The sequence below is a fragment of the Salmo trutta genome, chromosome 29 (assembly GCF_901001165.1).
Source record: "Salmo trutta chromosome 29, fSalTru1.1, whole genome shotgun sequence".
NCBI classification, from domain to species: domain Eukaryota; kingdom Metazoa; phylum Chordata; class Actinopteri; order Salmoniformes; family Salmonidae; genus Salmo; species Salmo trutta.
This window is the reverse complement of record NC_042985.1, coordinates 37,177,957-37,204,071: the sequence shown is the minus strand read 5'-3', so window position 1 is coordinate 37,204,071 and position 26,115 is coordinate 37,177,957. Positions and strand designations below refer to the sequence as shown.

The window sequence follows — 26,115 nt, the reverse complement described above, 5'->3', positions numbered from 1 at the left end:
ACCTACTGCTGTGCTATCAAGCCCTGCTGTTATGGTTTTGTCCGTTAAGTCTTCATGATGTGTCTGTACTGTAGTAAGAGAAATAAATCCAATCTAGCCCCATTTCAGCCCAACTGTAAATCCCACCGTTTGAGTGTGTATACATGCAGTGTATTGTTTTGCCCAGATCAGCAATATATGAATAATATGATCAGGATATTGTTTCATGTTTAAGTGGCTTTTATTTTTTAGAGAGGGAAATGCTTGTATAAAGGAACATAGTTACAAATTCCATGAGGCAGTTATTTAAGGCATTTCATTATTGACAATAAAAACACTGGTGTAAATATGAGTAACTGGATGAGGAGTGTCTCAAAACAGTTTGAAGACGAGGTAAAACATTTTTTGTTTCAAGTCATTATGTCGCAGTTTGGATGAACACATCCAGTGTGCATACATATATTTGGAAAACATATCAAGAATGAAATCTAGAGTAACATTTGTAAAGATTTAATGCAATACCCTTTTTTTTAAATGAACACTTCACCACAAATTATTACAATGAGCGCTGTTAGCATGAACTACATATAGAATAGACAATTGACCCCTATGATTCTGACTGAACAATAACAAATATTTGTTGCTACTGGAACAATGCCAAGTTGCACAATATTTGTGGCTTTCAACATGCACATGTACTGTAGAGGACAAGTTGTCCTCCATTGAAGACAAATGGCAGATCTATTCATTGACAAAACAATGTAAATAATATATGCCATTTAGGGAGTGAATGTTATTTATAATAAGGGTTACATGGAGAAAATCAAGCATCTTTGAAATGAAAATGGAGGGCCCTCCCTTCAGCAAAATATATTGTCCCTGAACCTTAGATATGCAGTTTTAGAAACTGCATTACATGGCAACGCCGGAATTTTGATATCGCACTGGGCTGCGGGCCAGAAGCTTGTAGGTTTTCAGACCACCACAGACAAGAGTAACCTAGGGGTGGAAATATCTCCTTTATAGTAAAAGCATTGCATTAATCGGTCTTCGTATTTGCAGGTTTAAAAAAGCCTTTTGTAAAAATTTCATTAAATTCTACGTCATTTCACATATCAATATTTTTGAATACCACACAAATGACCGAAATTACATTATAAACATTGACAGGGAGTACATTTTATATTTATCCAATGCCAAATCAGTGTCTTGTTTGCAAATAATTCAATCTGAGACGTCCATTAGGAATCTAAACATGGTACTTCCTAGTGTTTCCCTACAAGATGTCTAGGTTTAAACATATCTTAGCCTACAGAAAGCGAATAGCTTAATAAATTTATAGTGACAGAATTAGATTTCTTCCCAAGCAAAGTTATTTTATGTCTTCTCGGCTATAGAAGGTTTAATCTCAGCCTCTGAATGTCAAAGAAATGAAACGATATTCCCATATGCATTAAGTAACGTCTTTCCCGGGTATTTTATACCTTGCTTTATGCTTGTTTCTAGCATAAAGCATCGCAGGTCAAGGCGCTGCGTTAGATCACTTTATATAATCAAATCAGTTTTATTTTCTTACATATCTTAAGCGAACAAGAGGTAGGTCTGTGCTTTTTGCCATTTTCTTTAATAAAACGTTGGTCAATGGCATCCCCGTTCGTACCCCCTCAATTCGAGTCTTGGTTTTAACTTAACAGCCCTTCAGTGACATGGAGGTAGGCTATTTAAAGAGTGGCTAGAGGAATTGAGCGACACATCTATGGCTATAGCATTCTATAGCCTAATTTCATCTGTCAAACAGGTAGGCCCACCTCTTATTTCTTAAACAGGAAGAAATAGGTTCCAACACAAAGCCCTCTTGTTGTTAGGAAAGTCTCATTCAAATGAAGACTGCTGAAATTAATTATGCCTACTTTCAGCAACATGAGCTGTCCATCCAGCTGTCAAGTTACAGCAACACAATGTAAGTTACTCCAATCTGGATTCTTGTGAGGTCAATAACTCTGATAAATACATAAATGGTCAAGAAACATTGTTTTTAATTAAATCAATTACCGGTATATTAGCAAGCTATCAGTTGACCTCGGGTCCTCATCATCGTGCTCTCCTTCTCAAACTGAACAGAACATTGGTTAGTCCATGAGCAAGGTTTTTTTAACTAGGCCTAATAAATAAAAACATTTGTAGAAGCCTTTGACTCTCCTCCTGAACTGCCACTGTAGGTCTACACAGCACAGCCATTGGTTAGGCAGCAAGAGCAGAGCAGGCAGGGGCTCCGGTTTGGAATATCCATTGCAGTGTGTCATGCAGCTTAGTTGTATTTACACCATCAGCAGCTATCTTAAAATATAACTTTGCTCTGTGCTTCTCCGAGCATGCACTTCGTAGCCTATAGGTTATGGATCAATTGATTGAGACCACACTTAATAGTCTATATGCCACTTGATATTCCGCACCCAGCGGAGAATCAGAGATGAGGAGCATATCGATATATTGCCTAATAAGCAACTAATTCTAAAACATTGATAAATATTGACATTTCATCAATTTACATGATCCTCTCCTAGATTACACAAAAAATACTGAACCCTCCCCTTGACTGAAATTGAAAAAGCATGATCCTCCCCCAATTTCCTCCAGGTAACCATTCTGTAAATTTTGATTAATCCCTTAGCAGATGCTTTTATCCAAACTTGCGTGTGCATACATTTTACGTATAGAGTTATTAAAAAAGTATTGATTTGGGGGACTGATACTAGTGCTATACACTTTTTTCTTAAGGTTAGATGGCTGAAACTGAACTAGACACAATATTATATTGTGACAGAGGTAGAAAATGTCACAAACTTCATCACCTCTTGTTGATGTGACACCCTTAAGACACTGAGAAGTAGATGTAGTAAAGTGCTACCAAATTTTGACCAGCAGAACACAGGCCGATAGAAAAATAAATAGAGCAAAGTGAAAGATAGTGAAAATATTTTCGCTTTCACAACCCTAGGAACAAAGGCATTATAGTCTACCTGCTTCATACAGTAAATGACAGATTTTTCATAGGTATGCTACTCATATACAGTTTCTATGCCTCTGTTAGCACTTATGAAGGGGAGTGTTTGTCATTTAGGGAAGTGCTAAACCCTTTTCCCTCTTTTTTACCCCCCATCTTCTTGCACTTTGCCCACTTGTCACTCTGTTCAAAAGACTGGCAGCCATCTTGACCCACACAGGGGTAACCGTAGCCTACTAGACAATTAGCCATCTGCCTCTTTTCCCCGCTTAGAAATCCTGTAGATCAGGGCTCTCCAACCCTGTTCCTGGAGAGATACCCCCCTGTAGGTTTTCACTCCAACCCCAGCTAATTATTAGAATCCGGTGCACTAGATTAGGGTTGGAGTGAAAACCTACAGGACAGTACAGTAACTCTCCAGGAACAGGGTTGGAGAGCCCTTCTGTAGATCGCTGCTGTTCTAAATAGTTGGAGGAGGCTTCGCTCTGGGGGCTTGGTGGGTCTAGCTCTCTCCGTGGACAGACTTGCAGAGTATCCGCAGGCGAGACATGACTTCGTCCCAGTCCAGGTAGGCTCCCTCCAGGTGTCTCACCCGGTCTGGGTGGCTCAGATAGCTCTTCCGCCCATGGAGGAGGCGCCAGTTGTCAAAGGTGACCATATCGCCTGCAGGAGGAGGTGGAGGGATATGCCCACTCAGTACTGACCCATGATATACAGACATTTCAAGATGAAAGTTAAAACGAATAGGCTACCTCTCAAGTGCCTCTTCAGAATGTCACATAAAAGATAACCAATAGTCATAGACGGTAAGTCTACAACATTTGTAACTACAATTAATGCAATATCTTACAATACAATTCCTATTGCCAACTTTTATCCAGGGAAGCTTCACTTGAACTGTTAATCTTGAAGGGGCACACTCATGCACATACACACTAACCAGGCTCCATCTTGTAGGTGAGCATGTTTTCTGGTCGCGTCATCAGCTGAACGTAGGCCTTGAGGGAGCTGTAGAAGGCCTGGACCTGGTGCAGGGGGAGGTCCAGCACAGAGTCCCTGGTGGCATTGTTGTAGTTGATCCGGACCACCCGCCCATCACTGTCAACACTGCTCAGAGAGAGAAGGGGTGCCAATGTTAGTGTGTGTCACCCTTTAGAAAAGATGAAAACGACTGCATGATGGACATCTAGGTCTTGTTGCATAATAAGTTGACAAGTGTCAGATGCTCATATATGATACAATCATATAAGAATGATCAGTGTCAGTGAATAGAAATTCCCACAGTGACCTTGCTTGCTCACTTAAAATCCTCTTTTCACCCATCAGTTGAAGGCAATGTTCCCTCAAAAAAAAAATTGGGCACTGAGCAAAATTCTGTGCAACTTCCGGGGAATGTTTACTGTGAACACTGAGGCTGTACCCGCTTTAACGCTTTAAGTTACAGTTTTAACAGTGGCCAAGTAGGTTACTGTGGGTGTTTGACATTAATGTAGGCCTACTAGAGTGGCCTACCATCAAAAACCATGGAGAAAAATGCATCCCATAACACTAACATGTAAATAGCTGGTCTATCATTCAGCCTACAGTAGCAGCAAAGGTGTGGTGTACAAGTAGGTCTACATTCCATGAGACTTTTGGAAAAAAACATGCAGGGCTTGACATTAACCTGCTTATCGACTTGTTCTTCAGACAAGGAGGTGACTGAAAATGTGGTGTGGTTTGATGCAAGAAACCAAAAATAAAATGTATTATTATTCCCATTCCACTTTACAGATAACCAGAAAAAGTATGCTACCCTCTACCTATTGGCTACTTAGCTCATTCAAGACCACCTCACAATATAACACTGCCCCTTTAAAACATAAACAAGCTCTTTATCTGACTTGCTTTTCAAAGATGGCTAGAAATGAGGACATTTTGTGCTCTTGTATGAAGCAACCACTCCCCCATTGCTGACAAAGTTGCTATAACTGGGATAATAACTCACTAACTAGCAAAGAATATGAACAAATGTGCACAAGTGGCTACATGAGCTCTCGCTTTGATCTAAAAACAAGCGCATCTACTTACGACTGCTCACGTTGTAAACACAGTTCAAAGTAAATGGCACAGATCCATATGGCAATGTTTTTGCATATAGGCCTACTGCAGCTCTGATTGTTTATGGTGCACTGGTCTGTCTAGAGTATGGGCCTGAGTCGGGCCTGTCTTTGCAATTGAATCCTACTCCAATGTGCTCTTCCTACAACAAAATCTCTTGCACAGTTAGTTTAGCATATTAAGTCTTGCATAGTTCGTTTTGTTTCTGTATGTTACATTGAAAGTGGCTAATATTGGTTGTTCGAGCAATTCCCACAAAGTGAAATGTTGATAGTGTTAACTAAAGGGGAAAACTCTAGAAAGTTGTGTGAAGTTCAATCTCGTGCTTCTCTGTGCGGGCTGATATTTATCCTGCGCACAGCTCCTTAAAGTGAACATTGGTTGCAGGTTGTGTATTATACATTGATACTGCGGTTTACATTCTGAGCAGCAGATGGCGACACATATCTATCAAGCTCCTAAATCACATCCATGTAGCTTTAAGATAATCTTGAGAATGTAAGTGAGTGAGTGTCCGTATATGTGTGTATTTTGATCCATGTGCTACCTGGAGCAGTTCTAGACTGACCTGTCAAGTCACATTAATATGTAAGCTGAGTGATGGCTCTTATGTGTGCAAAAAACAGGCCAATGCATCCATGTCTTATGTATTTTAATGGTGTGGCGCTCACTCACTCTATGATGTGGTTCTTGGACTGCACCATGAAGTCACAGTAGTCGGACCCTGTGTCGGTAAAGTCCACCCGCAGGGAGGTGAGGGTCCTGAAAGCCTCGGGGTCTTCTCTTCTCAGTTGATCTGCCATGTGGAAGCCGTCCACCACTTCACTCTCCCCACCCTCGCCAGCCTGGCTCAGGCAATGCAGGAACTGCACCTGCAAACAGCCATACAGGATATTAGTACTGTTGCTAACAGCCATCCCATACAGGATACATACATCTTACAATATGGGGGGTGGGGACTGTGTGCAGTAGACAGCTTAAATATATGTGTGTGCATGCGCACGAGTGTTTTATCCAGATGTGACTCAGCTGTCTGACTGATAGTGGGAAAGTAGAGGATTAATGTAGATTTCATGAAGATGACGGTGGATCCTGTCTACTCACTCCAGGTGGGTAGTGCAGTGCTGGATAGTCAGTGTGGAGACCGAGTTTGCCAGCGGTGTAGGCCACGTTGTTAGCCTGGGATTTGTTCTGCACCTGCCATGTGTGCCTGATGGAGAAAAGTTGAGAAAGGTCTATTATTAATGATTATTAACTAATTATCTAATCACAAAAGGTGTTGAGAACTAAGGACCAAGGCATTGTCTTTGGAAACATTAAAAAGGTTCAAGAGCAACAGGACATGGAAAAAGTTACTAATTGTCCTAGATTTCTAGCATTTGTTAAATGGATGCTGTTAAAATAGTATGCCAGTTATACTAGGTGTCTTGGCTCTTGGCATGGAGTCACTGTGCTCAAATATATGCAAATGATGTGCCCAGTTTTTTTTTTGTGTCTCTTGGGTTGTTGATTGATTTTTTTCCCTTTACAATAAACAAAAACTGCAGCTTCTTTAATGACATGTCTCTTGCTTTGGTTCGCAGCTTTTAGCTTCCTCTGACCTGGACTAAACTGCTGGCTGTGGGATGCTTGTTGTTCCAACCTCAGCTTTATTGGCCTGTGCAATCATTGGAAAACAAACTGGACGATCTACGAGTAAGACTATCCTAACAACGGGACATTAAAAACTGTAATCTCTTATGTTTCACCGAGAAGTGGCTGAACGATGACACAGATAATATAGAGCTGGCTGGCTTCTCTGTGTATGGGCAGGACAGAGCAGCTACAACTGGTAAGACGAGGGGCGGGGTGTGTGTCTATTTGTCAATAACTGCTGGTGCACAAGGTCTAATATTAAAGAAGTCTTAGCGGTATTGCTCGCCTGAGGTAGGACCACACCGTCTATATTATTCGTAGCCATCTATTTACCACCACAAACCGATGCCGGCACTAAGACCACACTCATGAGCTGTATATGGCCATAAGCAAACAGGAAAATGCTCATCCAGAAGCGACGCTCCTAGTGGTTGGGGACTTTAATGCAGGCAACCTTAAATCCGTTCTACCAGCATGTCACATGTGCAACCAGATGGGAAAAAAAACTCTAGACCACCTTTACTCCACACACAGAGACACATACAAAGCTCTCCTTAGCCATCCATTTGACAAATCTGACCATAATTCTATTCTCCTGATTCCTGCGTATAAGCAAAAACTAAAGCAGGAAATACCAGTGACTAGATCAATACGTAAGTGGTCAGATGATGTGGATGCTAAGCTACAGGACTGTTTTGCTAGCACAGACTGGAATATGTTCCAGGCTTCATCCAATGGTATTGAGGAGTATACCACCTCAGTAACCGCTCTTACTACACCGGCTTGAAAAATATTACAGACTACAAAGGGAAACCCAGCCACGAGCTGCCCAGTGACGTGAGCCTACCAGTCGAGCTAAATGCCTTTTATGCTCGCTTCAAGGCAAGCAACACTGAAGCAGCATGGATGAGAGCACCAGCTGTTCCGGACGACTGTGTGATCACGCACTCTGTAGCCGATGTGAGCAAGACCTTTAAACAAGTCAACATTCACAAAGCTGCGGGGCCAGACGGATTACCAGGACGTGTACTCAAAGCATGCGCGGACCAACTGGCAAGTGTCTTTACTGACATTTTCAAACTCTCCCTGACTGAGTCTGTTATACCTACATGTTTCAAACAGACCACCATAGTCCCTGTGCCCAAGAAAGTGAAGGTTATCTGCCTAAATTATTACCGCCCTGTAATACTCACGGCAGTAGCCATGAAGTGCTTTGAAAGGCTGGTCATGACTCACATCAACACCCTCATGGCTCACATCAACACCATCATGCCGGAAACCCTAGACCCACTCCAATTTGCATACCGCCCCAACAGATCCACAGATGGCGCAATCTCAAATTGCACTCCACACTGCTCTTTCCCACCTGGACAAAAGGAGCACCTATGTGAGGATTGACTACAGCTCAGCGTTCAACACCATAGTGCCCACAAAGCTGGGACTAAACACCTCCCTCTGCAACTGGATCCTGGACTTCCTGACGGGCCGCCCCCAGGTGGTAAGGTTAGGCAACAACACATCTGCAACACTGATCCTCAACACTGGGGCCCCTCAGCAGTGCGTGCTTAGTCCCCTCCTGTACTCCCTGTTCACCCATGACTGCGTGGCCAAGCACAACTCCAAAACCATCATTAAGTTTGCTGACGACACAACAGTGGTAGGCCTGATCACCGACAACGATGAGATAGCCTATAGGGAGGTCAGAGACCTGGCAGTGTGGTGCCAGGGCAACAACTTCTCCCTCAATGTGACCAAGACAAAGGCCGCCCCCAGGTGGTAACAAACTATGATGGTCCAAACACACCAAGTCAGTTGTGAATAGGGCATGACAACACCTTTTCTCCCTCAGGAGACTGAAAAGATTTGGCATGGGTCCCCAAATCCTCAAAAAGTTCTACAGCTGCACCATTGAGAGCATCGTGACCAGTTGCATCAGCGCCTGGTATGGCAACTGCTTGGCATCTGACAGTAAGGCGCTACAGAGGGTAGTGCGTATGGCCCAGTACATCACTGGGGCCAAGCTTCCTGACATCCAGGACCTATATACTAGGCGGTGTCAGAGGAAGGTCCAAAGAATTGCCAAAGACTCCAGTCACCCAAGTCATAGACTGTTCCCTCTGCCTCCGCATGGCAAGTGGTACCGGAGCGCCAAGTCTAGGACCAAAATGCTCCTTAACAGTTTCTACCCCCAAACTGCTGAACAATTAATCAAATGGCTACCCAGACTATTTACATTGACTGCCCCCCTTTGTTTTTACACTGCTGCTACTCGCTGTTTATTATAAATGCATAGTCACTTTACAAACTACCTCGATTAACCTGTACCCCCGCACATTGACTTGGTACCGGTACCCCCTGTATATAGCCTCGTTATTGTTATGTAATTATTTTTTCATTTGATTCGATTTTTTTTTTTTACTTTAGTTTATTTAGTAAATATTTTCTTAACTTTATTTCTTGAACTGTATTGTTGGTTAAGGGCTTGTAAAGAAGCATTTCACGGTAAGGTTGTATTCGGCGCATGTGAATTTTTTCATTTGATTTGATTGAATGTATTGGGTAATACCTCGGGCTTAACATCCCCTGGATGAATTTTGGACTGAGGCCCACCTACCAAAACTCAATTAGGTTGCATGTCCATAAAACTTCTGGTTAATCCAGACTGAAGGCAACAATAGTGAGCGTTGTGTTCAGTCTGGTTTAACCAGGCTGTCCATGTTATCCTCAGTATACAAAAGGAGCGGATAGTTGAGAGTAGCAATGGGTTTCTATAATTAGGATATTTAGGAAAATCGGACATGATGGGAAAGTTCAAACGCACCCTAGTGAATCTGCTGCGGTGGAAATATAAAGCTGTGTGGAAAATGCAGAACTTTTAGAAATTGTATGACCGTGGTTTGGCTTAAGATTGTATGAAGCTAATACAGTCAGAGGCCATGGTTTCTCACCCATAGAACGTCAGTCTTAGGTATCCGATCCTCTGGCTGAGGCGGGCCACCTGACCCTGCTCCACCGGCGCCCCCTTCAGGTAGACGATGCCCACGCGGCGTAGAGCCAGCAGCCAGGCCAGGGCGGCCTTGTCATCGTGGAGGACCTCCTCGAAGTTGGCCGTGGGGATCCGTAGCTCTGAGTCCCAGTACATACGCTCTGAGAGAGCCAAGGAGATAGATGCACTTCATTAAAGTATTGTATCATCCTGTATAGTCTGTATCGTATAGTCTGTATTATACCGTCCTGTATCGTATCACTGTTTGTCAATGTTCCCAGGTTTTTCAGAAATTCCAGTTGGAAGTTCCCCAGAATCAGGAGGGAATGAGTAGGGAGGGAATCCTTCAACTGAAAATCCTTCAAGCAGGATTTCTGAAAAACTAGATGAATCTCCGGATTTTTTCAACGTCAGAATTTTGCAATACAACATTTCGGCCATTTTCTACCAATGTTGACAACTGACAGTTTCTGCTCTGTGCAGTGACTGAACTGCCTGGGGTGCAGGTCGGGGACAGAACAGAATGCTTGTTTGCCTTGGTGTAGGACAGCTCAGGTTGTCACAACCAGATGGACAGAAACCACAGCCTGTCAATGGACAATGGACTCTAACGGCAATATGTCTAATGCTCCTGGACACAGTCTGTACTGTCTGTACATAATGTGTCTGTGTCCATGAAACGTTTCCTCCACGGGATAGGAGGGAGGGAGGGAGGCCAGCTCGCTATGGTTGGAATACTCTGTGAGGAAGAAGGGGAAGGGGGAGAGAGGGGTGAGAAGAGTCTGCATTTCTCGACTGACAGCAGTGGAAAAAGCCTCCCACTGCTTCGCTTCGCACCCAGCTGGCTTCAGCCCTTTTTCCATAGAGGCTCTCTCCAGTGGCTCCTGCATTGCAGACACAGCTGCCGAGCACATTTAGTGTGTGTGTGTGTGTGTGTGTGTGTGTGTGTGGGGGGGGGTACAAAGCTAGTGTTAATTAATTATTCAAAAACAAACCAAGGGGGTACAACAAACCTCTTCAGTGGCAATTCATCAGGATTTAGTAGAGTAAAAATCCAAGTCAGATGTTAGAAAGCTTGGCTTTGCATCAACTCAGTTGACGTAAATATTTGTGTGGCGTAGTCAATGGATTTTGCTCCGTGAATACAGCTATGGTAACACATGGAGTCTCTGTGTGTGTAGAGGCTTATGCAGGAAGAAGCTGCAGCTTGATTGCCTCCCCTGGGGAATGATCCTGACCCTTTTCAGCTGAAACAATGAGTCATCGAGATACAATGATACCCTTCACTGATACTGATGACTTAACCCACAGCAGGTTTTTACATCGCCCTTCACGCTGTCATCTCCAAAAAAAAAACTGTAGCATAGTTCAAAAAGTAAAGAACTCTTTATTAAAGGCCGGCTGATGTTGAGGGTCACTGACGAAGAGAAGGTTGAAGTATGAGGAACTTCTAGAATATAGGCTAGTTCCTTCCAATATTCTAATGTTACAAGTACTCCCATGCTATCAGACTAGCCCATAGATACCATTTGACCAGCTAGTATGCACAAAGGGGGACATAAAGTTCTTGGCTAGAGGCAGAACGGTGATTCAGGGACAGCCCTGAGGTTTAGGATATCACACATGACGGAGTAAGCCATAACAGCGGAGGTAAAAGCATGTCATATCTAATTAGGAGTTTTGGCTGAACTTCCCTCCCCCCCTGTAAGTGGACATTTTCTTGTCTGGTAAACTTGGCTAACATCACTGGTTATCTCCTAATTGACTCAAGACCAGTACTCACTACCTTCACTTATGTTTTGAACCAAGTACCGTTATGTTTTGAACAAATCGATTTCAACCCTTAAGAGACAAGGAAAAATAAAGAGAGAGTAAGGAGAGAGGAAAGGAGAGGAAGAGAGAGACAAATGGAGAGAGAAGAGAGCGAGAGAAATTGGAGAGTGGAAAGGAGCATAGAGAGAATCAGAGCAGAAAGAGCTAAACTCAGGTAGGCCCTTTAGTGGGTGATGGATGGGGTAAGAGAGCGGCTGGCTGGGCAGTGGGCTCGGGCTGGGAGGGTTCAGATGGTGCAGGGCCCAGAACGTTTTGCTCGGTTATTGCCGTGTAATGCTTGACACAAATTCTCACCAAGCGCAAAATCGCTGCTCTGATTTCCTGGAACGTGTAGCGTTGGTCCACCAAGCCAATTAGCGATTAGTCTCCCTGACTCTTGCATAGTTTCCAGCCGGGGTTAACTGAGATACACACAGCCTGAGATTGTGTGTTTTGAGAGAGCTAGTTCCTGTGTCTGTCATAGTATGTATGTGTATTAGAACCCAGGAGTTTTTATGTGACACTATTATGCTTGTGTATGTACGTGTTATCTGTCTGTTTGATGGGAGTGTGTGTATGCACACACGTTTATTTGAGTGTACTCGTGTGTGCATAATGCCTTTGCTCCCTTACGTTGGTCTTGGTCTGCTGCTGTGGCTTTTCCAGACGAGGAAACCTGAAGCTGCGGCTCCTGTTGCTGACGGCAGTCTCTCTCTCGCTCTCTTATTCTCTCTCTCTCTCTCTCTCTCTCCTCCATCCCCCGCCGCCCTCTCTCCTCCATCCCCCGCCGCCCTCTCTCCTCCATCCCCCGCCACCCTCTCTCCTCCATCCCCCGCCGCCCTCTCTCCTCCATCCCCCGCCCTCTATCCTCCATCCCCCGCCCTCTCTCTGTCTGCTCTCCTCTGGAGCTGGAAGTTCTCCAAAAAGCTGCTTTGTGTGTAAGCAGGGTCTATCACAATTCTAATCCACTAGATCAACTTCCTCAGAGGGTCAATTGTGGAGTTCAGTCCTTCTGACGCCCCTCTGTTTCGACTGGAGGAATTAGACGCCGTACTGTATTTGTTGTAAAGGCCTTCACAAACATGGTGGCATTCATCAGTGCTTTCATTGCAAAGGGGGCTGATGCCAGTGAGTGTGCCCACTACACTTATCAGGACAAGCTTGCAGCTGTACTGAAATTTTAGATGAATGGAATTGTGTGGTAAATCGGCCAGAGGAATGTTAACATCTAGTAGAATACGGAGGTTTCCGCAAAACTACTACAATCCTGCATCCAATCATGTGAGAAGTGAAGTCACAAACACACACACGTCACCTGCGGTGTATCACATTGTAGCTGTTATAGTCCTATTTACAAAGAGTGTCTTAAACTGACGTGGCACAGCTAGTCCTTCTCTGGAGAAGGCTTCCCACCCTCCGTCCAATACAACAAACTAACCTTTCTCTGTTTAAATGGAGAAACCTGCACCACAGAGCCACCTCTGCCTTCTCAGCTTTAATAAACACAGTGTATACAGTGTTCTTACTGAAACGCTCAAGGACGCCGATGACCAATTCCAAACCTACCCCTAATCCCTACCTCTGTCCCATGGTACTTTTTATAGATCTGGAAGACTTGGATAGGAGTCAGCAATAATAGCTTGCCCCTCTGGTTATAGCTTGACCTAGCCCTCGGATGGGCTGGATGGAATTTCCCCATGTTGCTTACACCTATTCAGTCCTTTCAGATCTTTAATATAATTTTCACTCTCCTGAGCAGTAAAGCTGAACTGAGCTGTACTGTGCTGGCCTGGTTACACATCCAACTGTGTGTGTGTGTGTGTGTGTGTGTGTGTGTGTGTGCGAGCGCGCATGTGCTCAGCGAGGAGATTCATCTTCTTGATAGACAATCAGTGTGTGTGTGTATGGAAATGGTGAGGTTTGGGGAAAGATCCGTGTTTTTCCATTGATGCACCACTACAGCTATGTTTTCTAGAGCCTTGTTTTTTTAAACTGATGTCTTCTCACGCATCGCCACAAGAGCACATAGTTCCAGATGGATTCTACATTCATGAGTCAAGGAAGACAGACTCCCATTAAGTCAAAGGAAAGACATATCAGCTGCTGTTTGGATGAGGAGGAACCAATCAAGTCCCATTAGGACTTACTGAAGCCAAGTCATCACATTCAGACAGTTTGCTAGTTGAGCTGATGAGTATTATACATTATATTATACAGTGCCTTGCAAAAGTATTCATCCCCCTTGGTGTTTTTCCTATTTTGTTGCATTACAACCTGTAATTTAAATGGATTTTTATTTGGATTTCATGTAATGGACATACACAAAATAGTCCAAATAGGTGAAGTGAAATGAAAAAAATAACTTGTATAAAAAAATTCTAAACTGAAAAGTGGTGCATGCATACAGTGGGGGGGGAAAAGTATTTGATCCCCTGTTGATTTTGTACGTTTGCCCACTTACAAAGAAATTATCAGTTTATAATTTTAATAGTAGGTTTATTTGAATAGTGAGAGACAGAATAACAACAACAAAAATCCAGAAAAACGCATGTCAAAAATCTTATGATTTGCATTTTAATGAGGGAAATAAGTATTTGACCCCTCTGCAAAGCATGACTTAGTACTTGGTGGCAAAACCCTTGTTGGCAATCACAGAGGTCAGACGTTTCTTGTAGTTGGCCACCAGGTTTGCACACATCTCAGGAGGGATTTTGTCCCACTGCAGCTGTACAGTGGGAGTGTGTGTATGCACACACTCAGTGTACAGTGATTTTGTCCCTCTGCAGATCTTCTCCAAGTCATTAAGGTTTTGAGGCTAACGTTTGGCAACTCGAACCTTCAGCTCCCTCCACAGATTTTCTATGGGATTAAGGTCTGGAGACTGGCTAGGCCACTCCAATTATTAAATCCAAGGGTTCACAATTTTTACACGGTGTGTTCAATAAAGACATGAAAACATATTGTTTGTGTGTTATTAGTTTAAGCAGAATGTCTATTGTTTTGACTTATGACCAATTTATGCAGAAATCCAGGTAATTCCAAAGGGTTCACATACTTTTTCTTACCACTGTACTTCAATATAAGAGCGCTATCCAATATTTCCCATGGAGGGGTGATAGAAACAGATCCATAAGATGAAACCACATCTCCAAGACAAGGGTTTCGGGAAACCGAAAATGACTATGGTACCATTCCTAGAATACCTTTGGAATAAGAATGCAAAACAACTTGCGGTTGCTAAGGCCCTCGGTAAGATAAACAGGAAGTGTAAACACTAACAAATATAATGATGACAAACACTGCTTGTAGATTCCAATCTCCCTGTGCACAAAACAAGTCTTTGAGTGTTTGTTTGTATACTATACACACTATGGCTTCAAGCTCTAGCCTAGATGATTGAGTGAGGTCAGAACCAGACCTGAGTTTAAAATATTGCTTGAAATAATTAAAATACTAATGCTGTGCTCGACTGAGCTTGCAATGCATAATATAACCAATGGAATAGTCTCAAAAGTGCAAACCCCACTCGCCTGGCACTCCAGGCAGGCTCAAAAATGCCAAATAGCCTACTATTTGAATCCAAGACTGGTCAGAACAAGGTCCCCTCAGTTGCAGAGAGAGTTGAGTTTGGCTTAAAAATGGTGTCTCTAAGCATCCACTTCCACTAAGCCTCCCTATAATCAGTATTCCATATGGCAGAGGCAGAATAGGGGAGTTGAACAGGACTGCACACAGACTTTACCCCTTGCCGAAGGTCTCAGGTTATTAAGCTATTTCACACACAGCCGCTGCATACCTCAGCGATGTAGTCTGGTCTACGTGTGAAAGCGACATCCTCTGGGATAGAGATTGACAGGCTGCACACTTTGACAGAAGCAGCAGTGTCTGGGGAACACCATATCCTTGGAAATGATTGGGGCACGTGGACCCGGAGGTTGGTCTAATGGTCAACACAGCCGCCTCTGGACTACATGTGCCCCCAACAGCGGGGGTCCATTCTCCCACTCTCATTTCTATACTGTCTAAATAAATTCAATATAAATACGTTTTATTTAAGTAAACGGTTAGGGGGAAACTCCTACAAACGCTAAAGGACAAAAAAACAAGTGAGTTGTGATTCAGTCTGAGAAACACCTCCACAGCTCATATTATCATATTCACCACGGCGTCTCCAGCGTGTGCTACACTTTCACAATCTTACCCGTCTTCTAGGAAAACAGACAGATGTTCAAAACTAGGCCCATATTATGTGATTGGAAAGAGAGAGAGAGCTATAGGAAGCTAGGTAGGGATGTGAACAAAACTTGAGTAACAAAACTTCCAGATATGAACATTATTTCCCCATCCATCCATCTAAAAATGTAAACTTTTCCAGGGTTTTTCGGCGGAATTTCAGGTCAGACCTCAGGAGGATATAATTAAACCCAGAGACAGGGGGGCTGGTGTGTGTGTGTGTGTGTGTGTGTGTGTGTGTGTGTGTGTGTGTGTGTGTGTGTGTGTGTGTGTGTGTGTGTGTGTGTGTGTGTGTGTGCGAGAGAAAAAGAAAGTGCACAGAGCCAGACAGAACATGAGCTAAACTCTGTCTGGTAGGAGCTCTCCTGGTGCCGAGCTAGCAACAGTTGAAGAACAGAAACCCTGCACTGGCAAAGTGTGCGTGTAAGTGTGTGTGTGTGTGTGGGGGGAAGGGGGCCTCTTACACTTGTACTAGAGGGGAGAAGGGGGGGGGGGGGGGGGGGTTGCTATCGACACACTGCCTTTAAATCACTCGAGTGGAGACAAAGCAGGAGCCACTCAAACCTGTGGGTCCTTCAGGACCACTTGTGGACATACCATAGACTCTCCTCATTTGAAATGCAGCTACAGCTTTCATTTCACTTGTACTACTTACTGCCTTGTACACTGCTCTTTTTTTCCTTTTCTTTTTTTTTTACATAGACTGACCAGGTGAATGCTATGATCCCTTATTGATGTCACTTGTTACATCCACTTCAATCAGTGTAGATGAAGGGGAGGAGACAATTTAAAGAAGGATTTTTAAGCCTTGAGACAATTAAGACATGGATTGTGTATGTGTGCCACTCAAAGGGTGAATGGACAACACAAAATATTTAAGTGCCTTTGAACAGTGTATGGTAGTAGGTGCCAGGCACACCAGTTTGAGTGTGTCAAGAACTGCAATGCTGCTGGGTTTTTCACGCTCAACAGTTTCCCGTGTGTATCAAGAATGGCCCACCACCCAAAGGACATCCAGCCAACTTGACACAACTGTGGGAACCATTGGAGTCAACATGGGTCAGCATCCCCGTGGAATGCTTTCGACATCTTGTAGAGTCCATGCCCCAACGAATTGAGCCTGTTCTGCAGGCAAAGGTGGGTGCAACTCAATAATAGCAAGGTGTTTAATGTTTTGTACACACAGGGTGCATTGAAGTGTATTTAGGGTTTTTTAATGGCATGTGATTAGATTCATCCTGCTCAGTTTTAGAGAGAACAGATTATCAACAATGTTAATAAGGTCAATGGGGGGGCATGAAACGTATTGGATATGCAACAGATATTACAGAAATGTTATCTTGGATGTTACACATATTCAAGATTAACAGTCTGTGCTCAACCCTTAGCTTACCAGCTGACAATTTAGATAACTTGTAACAAGCATATACTGATACACAGTAAAAACACTTATTAATATCAATAATGGTTTTCTAAATTACTTGTGGCCTGTAGCATATGTTTTTTAAACAACTGAAAATCCAGTTTGTATTGCACAAAGAACATGCCAATCAAAAAGTAACATTGGAATTTGCAGGATTCTTGCTTTAAGTACTGTATGAGGGCACAGACCCTTATTTTCTTTTTCAGAGAAACTCTTCAGGGATATTTTCAAGAACGAAAATCCTTTATCTCATGGGTCTTCAGAGTACCACAGGAGTCAGCTACTGCTTGACTAGACTGGAACGGACACTGTCAGCATGACTGAATTGGCAATGTGTGTGTGTATGCATTAGAGGTTGACCGATTATGATTTTGCAACGCCGATAGCGATTATTGGAGGGCCCAACCAAAAAAATATCCGATACCGATTAATCGGCCGATTTCTTTTATTTATTTGTAATAATGACAATTACAACAATACTGAATGAACACTTATTTTAACTTAATAAAATCAATTTAGCCTCAAATAAATAATGAATTTGGTTTAAATAATGCAAAAACAAAGTGTTGGAGAAGAAAGTAAAAGTGCAATATGTGCCATGTAAGAAAGCTAACGTTTATGTTCCTTGCTCAGAACATGAGAACATATGAAAGCTGGTGGTTCCTTTTAACATGAGTCTTCAATATTCCCAGGTAAGAAGTTTTAGGTTGCAGTTATTATAGGAATTATAGGACTATTTCTCTCTATACCATTTGTATTTCATATACCTTTGACTATTGGATGTTCTTATAGGCACTTTAGTATTGCCAGTGTAACAGTATAGCTTCCGTCCCTCTCCTCGCTCCTACCTGGGCTCGAACCAGGAACACATCGACAACAGCCACCCTCGAAGCAGCATTACCCATGCGGAGCAAGGGGAACAACTACTCCAAGTCTCAGAGCGAGTGACATTTGAAACCCTATTAGCGCACACCCGCTAACTACCTAGCCATTTCACATTGGTTACACCAGCCTAATCTTGGGAGTTGATAGGCTTGAAGTCATAAACAGCGCAATGCTTGGAGCATTGCTAAGAGCTGCTGGCAAAATGCATGAAAGTGCTGTTTGAATGAATGCTTACGAGCATGCTGGTGCCTACCATCGCTCAGTCAGACTGCTCTATCAAATCATAGACTTAATTATAATATAATAAACACACAGAAGTACGAGCCTTAGGTCATTAATATGGTTGAATCCGGAAACTATCATCTCGAAAACAAAACGTTTTTCCTTTCAGTGAAATACGGAACCGTTCCATATTTTATCTAACGGGTGGCATCCCTAAATCTAAATATTCCTGTTACATTGCACAACCTTCAATGTTATGTCATAATTACATAAAATTCTGGCAAATTAGTTCGCAACGAGCCAGGCGTCCCAAACTGTTGCATATACCCTGACTCTGCGTGCAATGAACGCAAGAGAAGTGACACAATTTCACCTGGTTAATATTGCCTGCTAACCTGGATTTCTTTTAGCTAAATATGCAGGTTTAAAAATATATACTTCTGTGCATTGATTTTAAGAAAGGCATTGATATTTATGGTTAGGTACAGTCGTGCAACGATTGTGCTTTTTTCACAAATGCGCTTTTGTTAAATCATCCCTTGTTTGGCGAAGTCGGCTGTCTTTGTTAGGAAGAAATAGTCTTCACAGTTCGCAATGAGCCAGGCGGCCCAAACTGCTTCATATACCCTGACTCTGTTGCAAGAGAAGTGACACATTTTCCCTAGTTAAAAGAAATTAATGTTAGCAGGCAATATTAACTAAATATGAAGGTTTAAAAATATATACTTGTGTATTGATTTTAAGAAAGGCATTGATGTTTATGGTTAGGTACACGTTGGAGCAACGTGTACCTAAGTGATTATATGCAACGCAGGACAGGCTAGATAAACTAGTAATATCATCAACCATGTGTAGTTAACTAGTGATTATGATTGATTGATTGTTTTTTATAAGATATGTTTAATGCTAGCTAGCAACTTACCTTGGCTTCTTACTGCATTCGTGTAACAGGCAGGCTCCTCGTGGAGTGCAATGTAAAGCAGGTGGTTAGAGCGTTGGACTAGTTAACCGTAAGGTTGCAAGATTGAATCCCCGAGCTGACAAGGTAAAAATCTGTCGTTCTGCCCCTGAACAAGGCAGTTAACCCACCGTTCCTAGGCCGTCATTGAAAATAAGAATGTGTTCTTAACTGACTTGCCTAGTTAAATAAAAGTGTACATTTTTTTTTAATTTTTTTAATTGGCCAAATCGGCATCCAAAAATACCGATTTCCGATTGTTATGAAAACTTGAAAAAAGTATGCATGTACTGTACTGTAGCAGTGAATTTCAATAGACAGAGACACATGCTCAACCCAAACTAACAGCTATGAAACTATATAGGCACTACCAGTTTGGGATTGGATCACAATCAATAATTAAATAAACAAAAGATTTATCCTGATTTATTCCAGAATATCTTTTTTCAGCAACAGTGGCGAAATTGCCATATAGCAGTCCTAGGCTTAATAGTCTTACCGTTGAGGAAGAGCTCCTCTTGTAGGGCTTGTCTGGCAGCAGGAGAGAAGCAACGTTTCCTCAGCCATTCTGTGTCAAACTCGCTGGTGTGCTGGTCCGGCCACACTATGGACACCTGAGGACAAACACAGAGGTTGGTTAAGGGTTTGCATAAGAACCCAAAACCTTCCTTAAAGGCAGCTCACACTAGTGTAGCACATGGGGATGTGTGAAACTTGCTCCTCAGCCTGAAGTGTCCCCATTTGCGCCAGCGAATAGCTAGCATTTTGTGTGGCGCCGACTGGTAAGACGCTTCAAGAAGGCGGTCACGTGTGCTAGCAAGGCAGAGGTCCTGAGTTCGCACCAGGTATGGGCCGAGGAAGTGGTACTCGCTAAGCAAGCAGTGTGATGTCCTTTACAGTGGTGCCTAGTGACTCTGATCTACAGTTGTGCTCAGCTCAACACTGGGGTCAGTGTTAAGTAAGTTTGAGGAGTGAATGTAGCACATGTGGATGTGTGAAACTTACTCCTCAGCCTAAAGTGTCCCCACTTGTGCCAGTGAATAGCTAGCTTCTCGTGTTGCGCCAACTGGTAAGCAGCGTGATATCCTTTACACTAGCAACAATATTGTCATCTACACTGAACAAAAATATAAACGCAACAGGTAAAGTTTTGGTCCCACTTTTCATGAACTGAAATAAAAAGTGCTCCAAAATGTTCCACGCTGATTAAACAACATCATCATTACACAGGTGTACCTTGTGCTGGGGACCATAAAAGGCCACTGTAAAATGTGCAGATTTGTCACACAACACAATGTCACAGATGGATCAAGTTGAGGGAACGTGCAATTGGCATGCTGACTGCAGGAATGTCCACCAGAGCTGTTGCCAGAGAATTGAATGTTAATTTCTCTATCATAAGCCACCTCCAACGTCATTTTAGAGAATTTGGCAGTATGTCTAACCGGCCTCTCAAACGCAGACAAGGTGTATGGCGCCATGTGGGCGAGCGGTTTGCTGATGTCAATGTTGTGAACCAAGTTCCCCATGGTGGCGGTGGGGTTATGGTATGGGCAGGCATAAGCTACGGACAATGAACCCAATTGCATTTTATCGATGGCAATTTGAATGCACAGAGATACCGTGAAAAGACCCTGAGACCTATTGTTGTGCCATTCATCTGTCGCCATCACCTCGTTTCAGCATGATAATGCACCGCCCCATGTCGCAAGGATCTGTACACAATTCGTGGAAGCTGAAAATGTCCCAGGACTTCCATGGCCTGCATACTCAACAGACATGTCACCCATTGAGCATGTTTGGGATGCTCTGAATCAACGTATTATGACAGCGGTTTTCAGCACAGACATTGAAGAGGAGTGGGACAACATTCCACAGGCCACAAACAACAGCCTAAATCAACTCTATGTTAAGGAGGTGTGTAGCACTGCATGAGGCAAATGGTGGTCAAACCAGATACTGACTGGTTTTCTGATCCACACCCCTACTTTAGTTTTTTGGGTATCTGTAACCAACAGATACATATCTGTATTCCCAGTCATGTAAAATCCATAGATTAGGGCCTAATACATGTATTTCAATTGACTGATTTCCTTATATGAACTGTAAATCTTAAATTGTTGCATGTTGTGTTTATATTTTTGTTCTGTACAAAATTAACTTAAGTGGAGTAAGATGAGTGCCATTAGATTGACACTGATATAAGGTAAGTTTTACATTTTCCTCCTTATGGTTACATTTAGAATTGGGGAAAGATGAGTTGATCCAAGATCTGTTACCTTGTTGTTGTCAGTGACTTGGACCCGGTCGACCCCAGTGTGGATGTCCAGTTGGGAGAGCAGCAGGCTGCGGGCCTGGGCTGACTGCAGGGTACACAGCGGGCATTGACAGTTGTCCCTCAGCCATGTGTACGGGTACAGGCTCTGCCCGCTGTCCTCCCACTCCACCTCCAGTTGCCTTTCCTGCTCCAGGGCACGGACCTGCCTCACCCCAGGGCTGTCCCCCAGAGCAGTGGAGGGGAGCGGGGCGGGTGCCTGGGTCCCATACCCACGGAGCTGCCTCCAGGTCAGGTGAAGAGAAGGAGAGGTGGCAGCTGTGGCAACTGCCCATCTAGGCCTACCCTCAGCCCTCAAGGCATGGCAGGCCAAGACGGAGATTCGCTTGCGCATGCTCGGCAGGGTGCATCGTGCTATAGTGGTCGTCCACATCCTCGAACCGGGACCTCCAGATGAGCTGCTTCTCCAGAACAGAAGGGGTGTCGGAAGAAGCAGGGGAATAAGAAGGAGTTTATGGAAGGGTTTAAAGTTTCAATGGGTGATTATTGCTGCATTGGTTTATTATACCTTACGTCACCTTCTTATAAATGTCCTAATAAAACATGAGAAGAAATACTGCAAAGCAAGTGCCAGTGTGCTTAACAGTCACAGCCATGGAAACTAAGCGACATCATTAGGTTTATCTGATGTTCCAAAGACTAAAAACGTTTTATGCCACGACACGCACCAGGACAGTACACTCTGGGTTCCAAGTCAACATAAATATTCCAAAGGTTAATAAGGTTACAGGTCAGGACACATGTAGACCTGTATTACTTGTTTTTTTACTTTTATTTTGAATTTATTTAGAATTATTGCTTTAATGTTTTGTATTATCTAAGCATATTTCACCATAAATGGAACTGAGATGTTTTAAAAATGCACTTTCATTTAAATAGTTTTGATTTAAAATAAGCTAGTTATATAGGCAAAATGTGTTATAATACTAAATGCACCTTGCTACCACACTGATGAGAATAGGACCTTGCAACTTTTTGTATCCAAAATTGCTTTCACTTGTTATTGCAAGCGCGAAAACATTGGGTCGTCACTAGTTACCACAGCCACAAAGTCAAAAACGCCACCTATTTCTACAATTTATCTTCTTAAATGTTATTTTACACATAATCCTAACTTTAAACACACTGCTAACCCTAATCTTAAATTAAGATAAAAACAAAAAAAAGACTATTTTTGTACGATAGCACAGCCAGGTCAAAATTGACTATCTAGTGGAAACAACAATATCTCGCGATACAATAGAACAGTATTATCCAAATATTTTATTCGTGCATGTTTTCGCTTTGGAATCTAGGTGAAAGGTCAAAACAATGAGCACGCGTCCCGAAAGCAGCTCGCGCTACAGATTTACAAAAGTTGCTAATATAGATAGCCAAATGTTATTTTGAAGCCTTACAAACTATATATTTTTAACTATTTGTACTTATGCGAGTCTGAACTGCTAGGCTAGCTTTACTGTAGCTATCTTCTCAGACTAGATCTCTTTCTACTACTAGTATTACCATTTAATTTAGCCTCCAATGACAAAATAGTTGCCATTAGACGCTGGCTTGCTGACATTAATTGAAGGATTTACAAAAAGCCAGTGTTTGTAGCGAGCTAGCTAGCATTAGCTATCGTTAGCAAATATCCCATTCATTTATGTGGAGACAGCGAGGTAACAAATTCTTTACCTAGCTTTCACTACGCAACAAGACATTCCAGTGACAACACATGCTATATTTACCCGCAACATTCATATATGTAGTATCTAAAAAATTATGAAAAATGTATTTACCTGTTATTTTGGTAGGCTTAACTTCTGAATGTGTTTTGTGAAGGAAGCGTCTATCAACAACGCATTGCGGACTGTCAAACTAGGGGAAAGGTTAGGTTAGCACGTGGGTGAATGACATAACCACTGTCGTAGTGGGGGCATCAGAGATGGTGAGTCAGTGGACTTTGCTGAGATGACATCAAGGCCAATGCACATTTATTGATAGCCACAGACCAGTTTTATAGTGTCCCAATATCAAGGTTGGGAACTTAGGAAGTCGATCACAATTAGAATAGCTTAATTAATCATTAAAGAACATGTATATTCTCCCACTCGGTTTCCATATTACATAATATGGCAGAGCAATCTCTTCTCTCTCAGCTCCTCAGCTGTGTCAGTGAGACAGTTTAGACTTGTCCAGTGTAGTTTGTCAGTAACCGGTTGAATTAAACTAGCCTGTTTGCTAGAACTGGGTACAAAAACTGCTTAAAATTATATTCACATCACTCAGAACCCTGTTAGTGTAGAGTGACAGTGTTCAAATTATATCCTAATAAGGTCAAATCAAATTTGTCAAATGCGCCGAGTACAACAGGTGTAGACATTACCGTGAAATTCTTACTTACAAGTCCTTAACCAACAATGCAGTTAAGAATATATAGTTAAGAACATTTACAAAATGAACTAAAGTAAAAAATAACAATAACTAGGCTATATACGGGGTTACTGGTACCGAGTCAATGTGCTGGGGTACAGGTTAGTCGGTCAAAAGCTTTAGAACACCTACTCATTCAAGGGTTTTTCTTAATGTTTTACTATTTTCTACATTGTAGAATAATAGAGAATACATCCAAACTATGAAATAACACATTTGTAATCATGTAGTAACCAAAAAGGTGTTAAACAAATCCAAATATATTTTATATTTGAGGTTCTTCAAATAGCCACCCTTTGCCTTGATAACAGCTTTGCACACTCTTGGCATTCTCTCAACCAGATTCATGAGGTAGTCACCTGGTATGCATTTCAATTAACAGGTGTGCCTTTTAAAAGTTAATTTGTGGTATTTCTTTCCTTAATGTGTTTGAGCCAATCAATTGTGTTGTGACAAGGTAGGGGGTATACTGAAGATAGCCCTATATGGGAAAAGACCAAGTCCATATTATGGCAAAAACAGCTCAAATAAGCAAAGAGAAACGACAGTCCATCATTACTTTAAGACATGAAGGTCAGTCAATACGGAACATTTCAAGAACTTTGAAAGTTACTTCAAGTGCTATGATGAAACTGGCTCTCATGAGGAACGCCACAGGAATGGAAGACCCAGAGCTACCTCTGCTGCAGAGGATAAGTTCATTTGAGTTACTAGCCTCAGAAATTGCTGCCCAAATAAATGCTTCACAGAGTTCAAGTAACAGACACATCTCAACATCAACTTTCAGAGGAGACAATGTGATTCTGTGAGGACAGACGCTGGGAGACGAGAAGCAAGTACAGGAACATCAACTGTTTAGAGGAGACTGTGTGAATCAGACCTTCATGGTCGAATTGCTGCGAAGAAACCACTACTAAAAGACACCAATAAGAAGAAGAGATTTGCTTGGACCCAGAAACATGAGCAATGGACATTAGACCGGTGGAAATTTGTCCTTTGGTCTGGAGTCCAAATTGGAGATTTTTAGTTCCAACCACCGTGACTTGTGAGACGCGTGTGGGTGAACAGATGATCCCCACATGTGTATTTCCCACCGTAAAGCATGGAGGAGGAGGTGATATGGTGTGGGGGTGCTTTGCTGGTGACACTGTCTGTGATTTATTTAGAATTCAAGGCACACCTAACCAGCATGTCTACCACAGCATTCTGCAGTGATACGCCATCCCATCTGGTTTGGGCTTAGTGAGACTATCATTTGTTTTTCAACAAGACAATGACCCAACACACCTCCAGGCTGTGTAAGGGCTATTTTACCAAGAAGGAGAGTGATGGAGTGCTGCATCAGATGACCTGGCCTCCACAATCCCCCGACCTCAACCAAATTGAGATGGTTTAGGATGAGTCGGACCGCAGAGTGAAGGAAAAGCAGCCAACGAGTGCTCAGCATACGTGGGAACTCCTTCAAGACTGTTGGAAAAGCATTCCAGGTGAAGCTGGTTGAGAGAATGCCAAGAGTGTGCAAAGGCTGTCATCAAGACAAAGGGTGGTTATTTGAAGAATCTCAAATATAAAATGTATTTTGATTTGTTCACTCCTTTGGTTACTACATGATTCCATATGTCGTTATTTCATAGTTTTGATGTCTTCACTATTATTCTATAATGTGGACAATAGTACAAATAAAGAAAAACCCTTGAATGAGTAGGTGTTCTAAAACTTTTGACCGACTAACCTGTACCCCCCACTATAATAAACAGCGAGTAGCAGCAGTGTAAAAACAAAGGTGGGGGGGGGGGGGGGGTTGTCAATGTAGATAGTCCGGGTGGCCATTTGAGTAATTGTTCAGCAGTCTTATGGCTTGGGGGTAGAAGCTGTTTTAACGAGCCTTGGTGCTGCGGTACCACTTGCCCAACAGTCTATGACTGTGACTGGAGTCTTGACAATTTTTGGGGCCTTCCTCTGACACCGCCTAGTATATACAGCGCCTTCAGAAACTATTCAGACCCCTTTACTTTTCCCACATTTTGTTACGTTAAAGCCTTATTTATTCTAAAATGTATTAAATCGTTTTTCCCCTTATCAATCTATGCACAATACCAAATAATGACAAAGCTGTCACGTCCTGACCAGA

At 42.6% G+C, this 26,115-nt stretch overlaps 1 protein-coding gene across 3 annotated transcripts; it reads right to left on the bottom strand.

Annotated features, from left to right (window-relative positions):
• Window positions 1-201: 201 nt before the first annotated feature.
• On the bottom strand, window positions 202-23,449 carry LOC115167548 (gamma-butyrobetaine dioxygenase). Of its 3 annotated transcripts, none has more exons than XM_029722081.1 (8): window positions 23,351-23,449; window positions 21,517-21,976; window positions 19,737-19,851; window positions 9,667-9,865; window positions 6,188-6,293; window positions 5,759-5,955; window positions 3,924-4,090; window positions 202-3,646 (listed from the first exon to the last, which is right to left on the bottom strand). In XM_029722081.1, exons 2-8 carry the CDS (start codon window positions 21,943-21,945, stop codon window positions 3,486-3,488), a joined length of 1,374 nt encoding a protein of 457 aa, XP_029577941.1. In that variant the 5' UTR covers window positions 21,946-21,976; window positions 23,351-23,449; the 3' UTR covers window positions 202-3,485. The 3 variants fall into 3 exon arrangements, with proteins under 3 accessions (XP_029577941.1, XP_029577940.1, XP_029577942.1); XM_029722080.1 differs by having other exon boundaries at window positions 21,517-21,973; XM_029722082.1 differs by having other exon boundaries at window positions 21,517-21,970.
• Window positions 23,450-26,115: the final 2,666 nt, after the last annotated feature.

What these genes read in the sequence shown, in the direction of transcription:
- LOC115167548 (XM_029722081.1), bottom strand. Translation starts at nt 21,945, where the DNA reads ATGTGGACGACCACTATAGCACGATGCACCCTGCCGAGCATGCGCAAG. An exon ending in CTAAGACTGACGTTCTATGG is followed by an intron (nt 6,294 to 9,666) that starts GTGAGAAACCAT and finishes TTTCTCCATCAG; the next exon opens with GCACACATGGCAGGTGCAGA. An exon ending in CACTGCACTACCCACCTGGA is followed by an intron (nt 5,956 to 6,187) that starts GTGAGTAGACAG and finishes GGCTGTTTGCAG; the next exon opens with GTGCAGTTCCTGCATTGCCT.